The sequence below is a fragment of the Plectropomus leopardus genome, chromosome 8 (genome assembly GCF_008729295.1).
Source record: "Plectropomus leopardus isolate mb chromosome 8, YSFRI_Pleo_2.0, whole genome shotgun sequence".
Lineage (NCBI taxonomy): Eukaryota > Metazoa > Chordata > Actinopteri > Perciformes > Serranidae > Plectropomus > Plectropomus leopardus.
Genome location: NC_056470.1, coordinates 4,167,173 through 4,182,183, shown reverse-complemented (window position 1 = coordinate 4,182,183; position 15,011 = coordinate 4,167,173). Strand labels below are relative to the sequence as shown.

General features: G+C 39.4%; 1 protein-coding gene across 1 annotated transcript; it reads left to right on the top strand.

Annotated features, from left to right (window-relative positions):
- Positions 1-3,101: 3,101 nt before the first annotated feature.
- On the top strand, positions 3,102-4,991 carry gpr173 (G protein-coupled receptor 173). The gene has a single exon (XM_042492034.1). It carries the CDS (start codon positions 3,102-3,104, stop codon positions 4,284-4,286), a length of 1,185 nt encoding a protein of 394 aa, XP_042347968.1. The 3' UTR covers positions 4,287-4,991.
- The last annotated feature ends 10,020 nt before the right edge of the window (positions 4,992-15,011 follow it).

The following is a 15,011-nucleotide window of genomic DNA, read 5'->3' as shown; positions in this document are numbered from 1 at the left end:
TCTCAGTGCGTGCGGACTTATTCCCCTTTCCCACTAAAATTAGTGTGTGCATGGGTAAACCCACTAAATATGAGTGATTTGCTTCATTCCCACTGCCACTGAAGTCACCGCTGGAGAGCAAGTCAGCCTTTCTGTCAGCTGGCGTGTGTGTGTGTGTGTGTTTATGCATTTTTTTTTCCGTAATGGCACGTCATTGCATCTCGCCAGTTAAGGAGCTGAAATTACGGCATTCACCAGGGTGTTGTGTTGCCATCAATGCCCATCGGAGCCAGAGGCGATAAAAACCTGTGTCTACTGCAGAGTCATTTAATCCAGTGTGAATGCCAATCAGACAAATTCTCATTACATTAAAAAGCCAGATGTTAGCAGCTGTTAGTGTTTTTTTGTTGTTTTTTGTGTGCAGTGGGAATGAAGCTTTACTGTGGAGGTTTCACCTAACTGATGAAGGGTGTGAAACAGCCAGACTGGTCAGACAAGGAATGATTCAGACACAGGCCGCTTTTCTCTGCTGGATAAACTTTGCTGATGTAGTTTCTTGAAATTGTTTTAGTTTAGGGCCCATGTTATTATTTTTGCTCAAAACTTTATTTTCTCAGCTGTTATAATTCATGTTTAATCTGTCTGCACTTTGATTGGCATTAGTTTGTTTTTCTTTCATTTTACAATCTTCCTCTTCCCATATTTTATTACACTGAATTGATTTCTTTATTCCTGACTATGTGAAGCCTTAAAATCTTTACCAGACTATTACCAGTAGCTGGGTTTCTTATTGTGAAGTTAAGGACTCATTTGTAGACCCTCATGGGAAAATCACCACAAAACAACAAATTATGACTAGTGAAGAATATGTTGCCGATAGGGCTGGGCAATATGGTTTAAAAATAAAATCTCAGATTTTTTCACACCAAACCCGATTTACAATTTTAATAGATTTTTTTTAACTTCTTTTAAACAAACTACAAATGACAAAGAAATTACTCAAAACAAGTTTTGGTTTTGATTTTAGCAATAAAAATTAACAGCAAATTGAATTTCCCTTCTGTTAATATAATAAAATGAATTTCCCTTTTGGGGTTAAAGTGCAAACTGCAAACTTGTCTTTAACAGTGAAGGCTGTAGTGATTTCACAAAACATATTTACATGAATTCATTTGTATCATCTTTTTTCTACACCACCTGCACTCGTCTATATTAGTTATATTGAGGGTTTAGAGAACCGCATAACTTCTTCTACAGCTGACAACAGGCACCATCACTCTAACTTAGAGAATGGGTGAAATCAAAGCAAGGCAGTTGGGCTATCACTAATTCCGCCCCTGATAACAAGGAGCGCAGCAGAGAGCAGCTGGATGAGAGGTCTGTCACTGCGCTGCTCTCAGCCTGCTCTGATAGATCTATCAATCAACTGTGTGATCAGCCAGGTGTGATATTTGTTTTTATTAGGCCCGCTTTTTGTCACTCTTTGAAAATAGTGAAATAATCTCTAGGTCTCAGTTACTTTGGTTCAGACAGGAATGTGTGGCACGAGCTGCACTTTAGTATCCAAATGCACACACACACCTGGCGCACAGTCTGTTTTCAAGCATGTTTCATAAAAACTAAACAATAACAATTTTTTTTGCATTTTCAGCTGCTGTTGGATGTTCCGTCAAATTTCCCTCTTTCGTATATTGGGGCGAACGTGACCCCTGGTCCTCGGTGGAGATTACGCACGTGGTCAAAATACGGGAGAAATTTTTATTTTTAAAAGTCGCCCTGAACCACAAATTACAATTAATCGATAAAATTGCCAGCCGACGCCTGCTCAAAAGGTGTCGAGGCTTATGGCAAGAACAGAAAGTAGGTGCCATACTGGGTCCTGCACAATAAAAATGGAGGCAGAAGAAAAAACAAATCAAATCAACAAATCAAACGGTAAAACTATGAAGGGCTCGTCAAATATAAATCAAGATTCTGTTAATGAGTTGCATAATTCTCGCCTCAGTTTTTTCAGAGACATGTTTTAACTTACTGTTTTACTGGAATACAAAATCTGGGGAGCAGCCATTGTTTCACATGGGCCCTAACACAGTACATCTGGCATTCTGGTAGTTGTATGTTTTCTTCCCCTTGAGCAAAAGCACCTTTTATCTCTGTTTTTTCTGCTCATATAGCACCAATATCAAAAGTATTTTGCATCTTTCTACTGCAGAGGCTCCCTAGTTTTATGTGAGGGCCTTCTTTATGTCATTGAAATAGTTCTTTAAGAAACTGGTTCTCAGCTGTCAGTGATGAACACGCAAAAATGGGACAGTCTTGTGTTGTAATATTACAGGGTGATAGTTACTCAGTGGTTGTATCGGGAAAATTTCCTGCACTCAGACGTGCCTGTGTGTGTTATAACCATAGGATCTTGCATAAATATATACATGGGTCATACTCAGAAGATTGCTACCTGACAGTTTATAATCAGCAGATGGATTTAATAGTAGTTTCTTTTTTGAATTTGATATGAATTCTCATGTGCAGTTTACTATTAGACAGTCCTGTGGATTGTATACTTTGGTTTCATACCAAACACAAACTGCACCAGAGTTTGGTCAGGTCTTTTTGGTGCACCAGAGTTTGGTCAGATCTTTTTGGTACATACCAGAGTGTGATAGACAGCTTTCACACCAAGGAGTTACTTTGAACAAAATGAAAGCACCCCTAGGCACCAAAATAGGTGGTCTCAGAAACTTCCTCATTTATGGCCAAAGCTGTCCTCATTAAAGCTTAAGAGGCCATCTGAATGAACTGCAATACCTCTTAAACTTAACAAGAAAAGGAGGTCTGGTACTACCTGGATTACTGAAACAGCTTTTAACAGACACACTGCAATCCATTCAGAATCCTAATTCTTTGTCTTTTTCAATTGTTTTCAGGCTCTTGGAGAGGATCCGGAGGTGAGAAGACACAATACACCAACAAAGTGACCCTGCTCGAAATGGGGCAATGTGGATTGAGGTTTTCCTGTTCCTTGTGAACTGCAGAAAGGAGGCAACCACGAGGACGAAGGAACGGCCAACAGACGGAGGAGGCGGTGGGGGAGTGGTGGCTTTGGTGTTTGAAAAAAAGCTGGTATGGGTGGTGGGGCATTCGGGATGGCGAATGGAAACGAAAGCAATGAAGGGCCTGCTGGGCCCATGGCAGCAGTGGTGACTACTGCAGGTGGTATGGTAGCAGAGAGTCCGTCCTCCGCCGTCTCTACCTATATCAAGCTGGTGCTACTGGGGTCGATCATCTGCATCAGCCTGGTGGGCAACCTGGTGGTGTCTCTGCTTGTACTGCGGGACCGGGCCCTGCACAAGGCACCTTACTACTTCCTGTTGGACCTGTGCCTGGCAGACACTATTCGCTCAGCCATCTGCTTCCCCTTTGTGCTGGTGTCCATAAAGAACGGCTCAGCCTGGACTTACAGCGTGCTGAGCTGCAAGGTGGTGGCCTTCATGGCAGTGCTCTTCTGCTTCCATGCGGCCTTCATGCTGTTCTGTATCAGTGTGACACGCTACATGGCCATTGCACACCACCGCTTTTACTCAAAGCGCATGACATTCTGGACATGTGTGGCAGTGGTGTGCATGGTGTGGACTCTGTCTGTGGCAATGGCTTTTCCACCAGTTTTCGTTGTGGGCACTTACAAATTCATTCGCGAGGAAGACCAGTGCATCTTTGAGCATCGCTACTTCAAGGCTAATGATACACTAGGCTTCATGCTGATGTTGGCTGTGCTCATTCTAGCCACACATGTTGTCTACATGAAGTTACTCCTCTTTGAATACAAGCATCGCAAGATGAAGCCGGTCCAGATGGTGCCAGCCATCAGTCAGAACTGGACCTTCCACGGGCCGGGGGCTACTGGCCAAGCGGCAGCCAACTGGATTGCAGGCTTTGGCAGGGGCCCGATGCCACCGACTCTGCTGGGAATCCGGCAGAACTTGCACAACCAGAACCGGCGCCTGTTGGGCATGGAGGAGTTCAAAGCAGAGAAGCAGCTTGGCAGGATGTTCTACGTGATCACCTTGCTGTTCCTGGTGCTCTGGTCTCCCTACATAGTGGCTTGCTATTGGAGGGTGTTTGTTAAGGCTTGCACAATACCACACCGGTACCTCTCCACCACTGTGTGGATGAGTTTTGCCCAAGCTGGGGTCAACCCTATTGTCTGTTTCTTCCTTAACAAAGACTTGAAGAAAGGGCTCCTTTCCCACCTACCAGCCTGCTGCAGGACTAAACCTCATCTGCCACGAGAGCCTTATTGTGTCATGTAAGCAGAGATGATCGAAATATGGAGAGCAAACAAGGGACAGTCAACAGATGTGTTCTGGGAGTGTTTTCTTGAGCTATTGAGTTTGATTCAACTCAAGCTACTTTTAAGCAGTTGGTGTAAACTAGTGAGTGTAATGGTATAAAAACACAAGAATAGAAAGCATGTATTTCCATGTACCAACCCTTTTCACTCAAAACAACAGCATACATGGAGTCAGACCTTGACTTTTGATAACAATAGAAAAATACTTTAATAGCAAAACATGCAAGTAATAATGCAGCCATTGTGGAAACCAAGCCAGACAAATAGCCACCAACAAATTGCATAAACTGTTTCATAAAGAATCTCAAAATGACCATTAGAAAAATCTGGAAAGACACAAAGGTTAGTAAGTTAGTTTGCTAGCAAAACGATTTCTAAGGAGGACAAAGAATCATTTTTCTTACCAAACCTAAATTTCATTAACATGCTGGATTAGTTAGCAAAGCCAGATAATGTTATTTGTTAGTGACAGTGATGAGACAAGATGAGAGGAAATGAGGGAGGCAGAGAGATGTGAACGGGTGCACTGAATCAAATCTGTTAAATCTTTAGAAAAATAGGGGAAATGCTACATTCTTGAATTCAGAAGAGGAAACAAAGAGTCTAGTTTGTGAACATCACATCATGTGGGGTCCTTCGACGAGGATAGTGGGTATGGTTGTAATGAAATAAGAGTTTGTGTGAATGTTCTTCACTGAGGAACATAATCTTACTGTATCTTGTGTCTAAAGCAAACACATTTGTAACAGGAACACCAGCTTTTCTGACCATTATGATGTCTCATTTTGTTGACAGGTTATTTGGGTCTATTCTATCTGTTATTCACTGATGGTAACTAAAACAAAAGAAGGTGACTACAGAAATTCTATTATTGATACATAGTAGAATTCTTTTAAATGTTTAAATGTTCTTTTAAATCTGTGCATCACTTGAAGGCAAAAGATAAGAAGGGATCAGCTGAGTTAATAGTACACAAAGGTTTCTCGTTCTCAGTCTCAACACAGTGCCCAGTCGCATGACATGCTTCTCAGATTCATTCAAACCTTTATTTAAGACTCTGGAAATCAATTGAGGGAAACCCTCACTTTCAGTGATGTCAAGCATCAATAAAAACGTTGAAAACAATCAATAGGAAAACAAATACAAATAGAAAACAAACAGCAATGTTTAATACAAATACAGGATAATAAACATGTTGTGGTGTTTAATTAAAAACATTTACACTGAACACAAGATCTGAAGTAAGGCATTTAAAAAGCTATAATGATGGAGGATTTTCAAAGTTTAAGATTCTTTGTAGATTATTCCATGTATAAGGTGTACTGTAAGAGAATGACATTATTCAAAGTTCAGTTGTAATTAGAGGAATATGGAGCAACAAGCTATTTTGCAAGCGCATACCAAGATTATGTGAGTTCAGAGCTAAAAGTTCAGAGTGGAAGCATCTGTTTCAAAGCTTTATAGATGAATAAAAACCAATGCTGGTTTTGCCTCACAGCCAACTGTGGCCAGCCGACCTTTTGTAAAGATGTCAGTGGTGGAATGGGTGGGTGGCTGTAAGAATCAGGGGGGTGAAATTCTGCTTACCTTTCCAATGCACTTACAAATGATGCAGAAAGCTCTGGTCAGATACTGAGGACGTGTTAATCACTTCCCAATGGCTACATAGAGCACCTTATTTACTTCTCTAAATTTTTAACATCTGCATGTGTAGAACTTTAAAACATAATGCCCTCGAAATGTCCCACTGAAGAACAAAAAGTATTATACCCAGAGGATGGATTTTTTTTCTTAAAAAAACAACACACAGCTGCCACAGACGATCCATTGTTGTTTTCACCACTGATCTCATCCAGACCTTTGTCCTCTCACATCTTATTATGAGCCTGTTCTATTTCTTTAGAACAGCTTATGTTTCTGCAGCTTCAAACTACCTGTGAATGTATGCAAATACCCGTATTTATTGACAATTGAATGAAATCCATTTTTAATTAATTTAATTTGATATTGACTTTGTCTTTACGTACACAGAGCAAAGCTAGAGTTTGTTTTGTTACTTTCTTGCTGCTGTTATTCACTATTCAGTACTTCATATCTGACAGTTCTACGTCCACACGGTAAAACCAGTAAAGTGTAGCTGCAATAGAGAACTCCAGGAATGAGTCCTAAGATCTGGAAATCCATTTTCAACATTTCAGCACCCTTGGTTCCCTCGTCTCAAAGTCAATGGGCTTTTTAAATGGGTTTTCATTTGGATGTCTGAGATAAGGTCCGTGGTTAACACAAGCTTAACTTTCACATTTTGTTCTATGATGAAATACATCAGTAATACCCACTGTGAACTTTGAAGCTTTAATGTGTCTTGAAAAGACGGTTGCTAACAAGTGGCCAAAGGAGACTACAGAACATCATCAAGTTGAACATGACTCTACAGCCTCATAGTGGTGGCGACCATAGTGTAGGTATTTTATAGCCTAGCATTAGCTTTTTACTTGTGGTGATTACATTTCCACTTCAAAATTCCTGAAAGCAGCCTTTAGTTGTGAAGATTTTTTTGCTGAATAGAACATGTCATTATCACTAACATTTGTTTACCACATTTTTGCAATGATCCAAAATCCATTGGAAAAATCCTGTAGGCTTTTTGACGAGGAAACCAGGGCAACATTAGCTTCCTGGTTGGCCTATAAATGTCAGCCCTGGGGCACTATATGTATTTGTTAGTAAATTGATCATGTGAGCTAAAAACATGTATTTTGCATGCTCACATGTCACAAACAACTGTTAGCAGAGCAATTCAGCAGTTTGTACTCAGGCAGAGGAGGGTTACATAGACCTAGATGGTGACACAGTGGATCAGCCACATCAGAACAGTTTTCTACCAATCAGACAAAATTTGCATGTCAAGTTCACCAATGCTAAACTAAATGCAAATGATGTGTGGATTGATAATTGTGATGGATTTACTATTGATAATGTCAAATCCATTACAGTGTGATTTTATACTATGCAGGAGTTTTTCTTACAGTTAAAGTAATCCCTTACAGTTATCTCTCACGACCCACTCTCATACCCCTTTTCCATCAACATGAAACTGGTTCTGTTCTGGCTCCTGTGCCTAAAGGAACATTTCAACCAATAATAAATAGGTTCAGAACCTGAAAAGTTGGTTCTCACATGGAACCAAAAAAAGAAGGTTGTCCTTGATCTGGAGTGCAAACCGTGGTGATATCAGTGGGCGGGTCATCTTCTACAGGTTGGAAAGAGATAATGGAGAGGTCAACAATGGAAACATTATGTGAGAAATCATCAGGAAAAAAGAGCTTGCAGTGGCCTCTTCAATAGTCGGTCCATGCTTGTTATATCAGAACAAAATTTTGAAGGTAATCATTGTAATCTATGATTTTGCTTCAATGGTTTGCTTCTGTTGTGCAACGCCCACCGTTGATGACATATCCTTGATGACAATGGTTCCACTCAAACTGGTGGAAACATTAGCTAGATTGCTGGATAGCACCAAGGTTCCAAGAGTCCTGAACAGAACCACTTCAATTTACCAATTTGGTAAACAAGGGGTAACAGTATGTGCTGGTGTATTGATTTGTACAGACTGCCCTCTGCCTGGAGTTTCTTATTTTCTAATTTTTTTGCTGTGTTAGGGACGTTTCTGGAAACAGCATGCAGGTGAGGTCACAATTTTATAAAAAGGTAGTGAGAAGGTGCCGGACTGTAAGCCACACGCATTCAAGAGGAAGCTACAAAAGAGGAAGACACACAAAAACTGCATATATAGTGAGGTGAAACATCAAGCAGACAATGCTTGTTCCAAAAAGAAGATGAAGCTGGGGTTTGACTCCACTTTCACTGGTGATACTGTTCTGTTCTGCATAGCACATCTTTAAATACTGCTGTTAGTAAGCCTTTGCATTCACTATTTCTGTAAATCTCAGTTATGTCACTGCACCCATCAGTGACAGTGCGAAAAGATGATTCCTGCCTGAAATCTCACTTTACTGACTCAGCACAGAGTAACAGAGGCAGTGCTGGATGAGGGAGGAACACAGTGTGAGTGGTTTCTAACAGTCCAGCAGGAATCAGTCATTATTTATGTCTATTTCAATCCAATCTTAATTGCAGTGCCATCTGTTGTTATGAGTATTATTGTTGAAAGTACCTGTTGAAAATCAGAGAATTAAAAGAACTGAACTGAGCTGAATGAGATGACAGAAAGATGGACAGCGACGGACACAGGGATAGATGGATTGATAGAATGACGAGCCAAAGTAAAACAGACACTGCAAAGGAAATCTATGTATCTGCAGAAAGAGAGTGGCATGACATCACTGAAGGTCTTTACAGCATCTTCTTGGCATATCTTCATTCAGATTTTAATGAAAAAACAAACTTTCATCTGTATCAGTGATGGTACCTTAAAGCATTTTGTCACTTTAGTAACACAAAATTAATTTCAGGCCTTGAATACACCAACTGACAAAACTTTATTTCTTCAGGACACTCCTCGAGGACATATTAGAAGTTCCTTGCAGGGTTCTCGGAGTCATAAAATTACTGGAGAAGTTATTAAACTGTTTTTCATGCCTGGAAGTGGTTTGGAATTTGAATTAGCAAAATATTTTGGAACAGTTTTGAATCTACATTTTTTTGGCTCTTTAAAATATGTTCATAAGAATCCTAAAGCATGTCTAACATGCAGAATACATTTACTAATTAAAAAAAAGCTCTCCATGACCTTTGATCAGATCTTTGGTTTTCTATCCCTTCAAAAAGGGTCTGGACATTTAGTGAGATGCCTTATGTGCCGGTCTGATCTGTTGGCATATGCTTGGGAGTAGCACTTGCAGTGTGCTGTGCCATAAAATACCTTAAACGATGTGTGGCTGTAAAAGTCTGTAGGCCTACCCATTTTCAACTTCATAAAAAGAGTCATGAAAATTAGTTAAAATATTATGCAAATGTTTTGGTAATTTATTAGTAAAAATGTGTGGGAACCCTGTATATGTAATCTGTAAAACTGTTTTTCCTGACGAGAACTGCTATAGAAAATCTCTTCTTGAAGGATGGTGGAACTGGGCACTGATAACTGTCTCTAGCTCTCCGATCACCTGTCGAGTGATGGTTCTATTGGAGCCACATTTGCTCCATGTGAAAAACAGTGCAGACGGGAGAGTCCTCAGTCACATCCACTGTCTGTCAGCTCGCAGTCCAGCCACCAGCAGCAGCCTCACAGGAGTTGATCACATAAATTGGTGGTAGAGCTGGAAACTGAGCATTCATAGCAGCCATCTGCTGGTGGTTTATAATACAGAAGAGACTTTTGCAATCAAAATTAAGAGCTACTAAATTCAAATTTGAACTTTGAAAATTAAAAATGTCAAAAGGTTTTTTCAGTACCAACAAAAAGAGATGAAGTCAGAATTTTGACACTCTAGGTCAGATTTATTAAAAACTGGCAAAATGAGGCTATAAATCAAAACTTTGATTTCTAAGCATTTTTTGATGACATAATGTAAAACCACAGCTTTGAATCAACCAAAAAACCCTGAGCTGCCGCATTTGTCACTGACATCACAATTTATTATATTATTATTATTTTTGCACAAATCTAGAAAAATCCATTACCTGTGCTCTTTATTTGTTTCTGTCTGAAAACGAGGTGGAAGCTGAGGTGGAAATAAAGGACAGGGCACAGAGATTGTAATTTGTCTGTGAGTATCTGAAGTATCTGTGTGTTGAGGGATTGAGGCCCCTTTTTCTTTCTGCCGTGGCGTATTTGACACACCCAACAACAGCATGCCACAGAGAATCGCTTATCCTGTTTATACCTTCAGAATTAAGGCCTTACTCCATGAACACGTCAAACCAATGCAACTAAGAGTAGACAAATGTGTCTCTTCTGTATGCACTGAAGTCATTCAAAAGGAGGAAACAGAACACTGTGTACACTCATGACATTTGGGAGACTTGTTGCTCTCCGCATCAAAACCTTGTGGAACTGTAGTCATGGACAGATGATGGGAAATGGGGAAAAAGGAGTACATCCAAAGTAGTAGAAGAGACTTTTCCATCGCAGACTGTTGGTGTGAGTAAGGCCCACTCTGGAGTTTGTGGGATTGTTTTTCTCAGTTTTCCTCTCAGATATCAACCTGAGGAATGAAGGAAAAACAGTCGTTCCATTTTCATTTCTAAGACTAAGCCAGAGAAGCGTATGGATTCACAGATGATGCTGGAGAGGCCTGAGTGTGCTTTTTTAGTTGCCTCAGGCAGATTATCTTTTGTGAATGTGTGTGACCTCTGTACTATTTAGTGTGTATTATATGGACAGCAAACCAACTTTGAAATGCAACAGAAGAGTTCCTGATTATCGTATTTTTACTCTGTGTGTGTGTGTATGTGTGTGTGTGTGTGTGTGTGTTTCTATTGGCAGGTATGATTGTATGTGTGTGGAGGATGATGGTTCCATGGCTGAAGCAGGAGAGTGAGAGGATAAATACTGACCAGATCCATATTGCATTTTGAACATCTTATTTCTGCAAATGCTTCCTCAGTATTTCTCATGTCCACTCTTTCCTGACACAAAGATCTGAATGTTTTCACACCAATGACGTTTACTCAAAGTACCTTTTGTAAAACATGTACAATACAATAGATTATTATTAATTGGACTGGATTTTTTTGTACATATTTAGGGAGGTTAAAAAAGACCTTGATATAAAGCATCCAGATGGGCCAGATTTGACTGCATACACTGGCATCTCTTTCTGAATGTTTCATTCAAGAATTATTACATCCAAAAAGATTCTCAAACTACAGTTTTCATGATGATAGATAACCAAGAATTGCACATACAAAACACTGGACAGTTTCACTCTGACATCAACTCAGCACTCAAATTATTGTCTGTAACACCAAATTATTCTGCTTGGGTCTTCTCCATTGTCCCTATCAGTAATGCTGACATTGCACTAGCCAGCTTCATCACTGAGACCTGTGAGCACAGTGACATCACAGTCACATGATCAGGCAGACTGGAAACAAACTAACAGGTTAGTTGGAAGGCAAACAGTAAAATTATGACTCAAACCAGTTTAATATGAAGCCAAACACCAGACCAGTGAACCAAATTTTGCCAAATGTCCAACATGACTCAGTAGTCCTTCCTTAATGGAACATAATGACACCGTGTCCCAACAGAAAGCTAGTGTCTAACTATCACGTATCATCATGTAACAGTGGAGTTCTCTGTTCACACTGAATCCATCAAATATGAACTGCTCTTACTTCTTGTAAAAAAAAAAAAAATACAAAGAGCTATCAGCTGTTCGCTCAAGATCAGACTGGAGACATAAAAGATATGTAAGAAACCCACTTGTTATACTACTACGTTTGTAACGTTACTTTTTAAATCAGAAAACACATTTTTATATTGTGATATTAACTGGAAATTACATACAATATAACCAAAAGCAAATAATGTTAGCCTAGCTTGTTTTTAGCGTCCCGGCGATCTCCTTCCCACCAGCTGAGTTTTGTAGTGAAAAAAGCAAGTTTGAATAAATGATTCCTGCGACACTTTCAAAGTGAGTGACAAATAAAATGAAACACAGCATCTGACAAAAGTTCAGCTCACACACCTGCAGCCATTAATGACAGCTCAAGAGCTGTCGGCTTCTAAAAACCAAAATGTCATATTGGTGCAGTTTTTGTCTTTTTAAGAGAAATTCTATATCTCCTCTCATCAGCCCAAACAGTAAGCAAACACTGCATGGGCCGCTGTCCCCCCTCTGCTAAAATTTAGCCTTGTCTCAGCAGTAAATTACACACAACTTTTGTGACGCTAGTTGCTACATAAGTAAATTTAAAAACATGATATTGGATGTTGGTGGCTCATTGGATAGAGCAGGTGCCCCATGTATAGAGGCTGAGTCCTTAACGCAGTAGTTGCAGGTTCAAGTCCAGCCTTTGCCCTTTGCTGCATGTCTTCCCCTCTCTCTTCCCCTTTCACACTTACTCTCTGTCCTATCCAATAAAGGCCAAAAAGCCCCAAAAATATCTTTAAAAAACAAAACAAAAAAAACATGATATATTATTCACATATCATATTGTTGATTATTAACTCAATCTGAGTTAATCTTGGCGCTGTGGTAAGCTGCTTTTAAAATTGCCAGATTGTGACATTATAACATGCTGGTTCAGCCAGTTTGCATAAATAAGACTAGTTTAAGCATTTAAGCTCACAATAGACAGGACCAGACCGGACCAGCAAAACCAAAAATCAACCCAACTCTGACTCAAACTGTCTGTTGTAAACCTCCACCACAATTTACACACTGACTTCCTGCCACCGACTTCCTGCTTCAGCTTGAACCTAAATTAGTGAGAAGCTGTGCACAGTTTTCCCTGTTCAGTGAAGGATTATCACTGACACTCAGTTTGACCTCCTCATAAAGTGCTTTAAACTGCTGGTTTGTTTCCAACTTGTCTGATCATCAGACTGCTTTTGTTTCTTACCCTCAGGCTTTTGTTGTAGTGATGTCATCATACTGCCATATCAAAGAAGTAGTCATTAAAAATTATGGCCCAAATTGCAAAGAAATAAAACCCAAGTTATAATACAGTGGAGGTATCTTTGGCCTCAGTGTCAAAGAATGACTCTTTAACAGCCCAGTCCCAGCTGGAGGAGGGTCCCTTGTCAAGCAGCGCCTGTGGCTAGGAGATAAGCAGGCGTAACTAGAGGCAACACTGTAAACCTGTTAATTTACGCAAGTTCACCAAAGTTGAATCTAGTGGTTCTGCTCATATTAATAGCATTTGGTGTGAAATGTTTGCTTTTATGAGTGCTGGTGTGACTGGGCCTCAGCTTAAAAGAGCCAGATACCAATTTGACGAGTGAATGTCGGAATCAGTCTTTGCTTTCTCCTGCTGTGTTGTGGTTACGCGGTAAACACGCACAGTAACAGGAATCACTATAACAAGCTGTCTCAGCAGCTGTATACCTGAAATGTTTTGGAATAACTCCAGATACGCAATGTCTTAAAGAGGGTGCCATCATGTCATGAATTCTGCAGTAAATGTTGAGTTGAACCTTGAAGTAAGACATGAAATGTAGATGGTGAAAAGACATATCTCGTCTCAGTGCATTCTGAAGTCAAATATCATAAAAAATTACCAAAAGGTTTGTGAGAAGAACTTCTTCTGAGCACTGAATCATGACGGCAGGTCAGATGCTGCGGTTTCCCTTTGTTCTGTATTATTAAAAAAAATGGTTGAGCTATTACGCATGTCTCTGGCGATTTATGATTTTTGTTGTCGGTTTTGTAATGAAAATAAATTTCATTAAAAATGATCAGAAGATTATTATGATTACCTATCTTCCCACAAATCCTGGGTGTGACGGTATATCCATTTTGCATACAAAACATGTAGAGGAATATGCATTTAACATCCTGTTTTGGAAGCTTGATCTTGATGATGATGATGATGACGATGACGACAACGATGATGATAATGATAGTGATGATGGTAAAGTATGATGGGTAACACCATTGTTACCTTTGGTAACTTAAAAGGTCGGTTCCCCAAACTCCACAGACCTCACTAACCACTGGTGGCAAGGTAAATATATATATATATATTTGGTTTATTTGTCTCTGAGATTTCCCCTCACAGCAGAAATATATATATATATGTGTGTGTGTGTGTGTGTGTGTGTGTGAGTGTATGTATGTATGTATGTGTATATATATATATTAACATTTTATCCCGGAGACAGTCCACAGTTAAGGCCTTAATCTGTCATACTAAAAAAATGTTAAGCACGGAAATGTTACACACCGAAACTGATGCATTTTATTGTTCTATTTGTTGTGAAAATGCAGTGACTTTGGCATAAGATCCCGACTCCAAAAGCTAGCTTTCACAATTGTGTGATACGCCGCAAATGTGACTGACACAACATGAGGCTGTATCTACTTTAAGACATGCAACAACTTCAGATGAAAAAAACAGACTCTGTGCAAAGAATTTTACTCTGGATAATACTCAGAGCTCACTGTCAGGTTTTTATTGGAACTATTTCTTTGGTAGAAAGTAGTTTGATAGGTTATATCAATTGCTGTCACAGCTTTCATATTAACTGACAATTAGGTTTTTACAGTGAACTCAAGTAAATTGACTTTCAGCTGCTTTCAGCAATTACACATCAACTGATTTGAAAGAATTAAAAAGCTTGTGAAAAATGTCTAAGGTACAATTCTGCAACATAATTGTTTTTTTGTTTTTTTCATTGTTTATTTTATTTGTTAAATAATTTTCAGATCATTTTCTTGCACTTTTTACTATTTCCTTGCTCTATTGATTATTATCACAGTTACATGTATATATTATAAATATTTTTTAAACTAATTTTCAGGTAATTTTCTTTTGCTTCTTATGAATTTCTTGTTCCAGTTTTGGTTCTTTGGTTGCTAATTGCATTTTCTTAAGAAATCAAGCAAATTTGCTCAGGTTTCAAAGGGTTAAAGAGAAACAGACAGAGACCAGACTCCCTCAGGTCACATTTGGGCATCAGTATTGTTATCAGAAAGACTTGGGTTGAGAAATCACTTGATTTTTGCCATCATGAAACACATGAAGAATAAGAGCCAGGCATTTTCCAAACTACCTG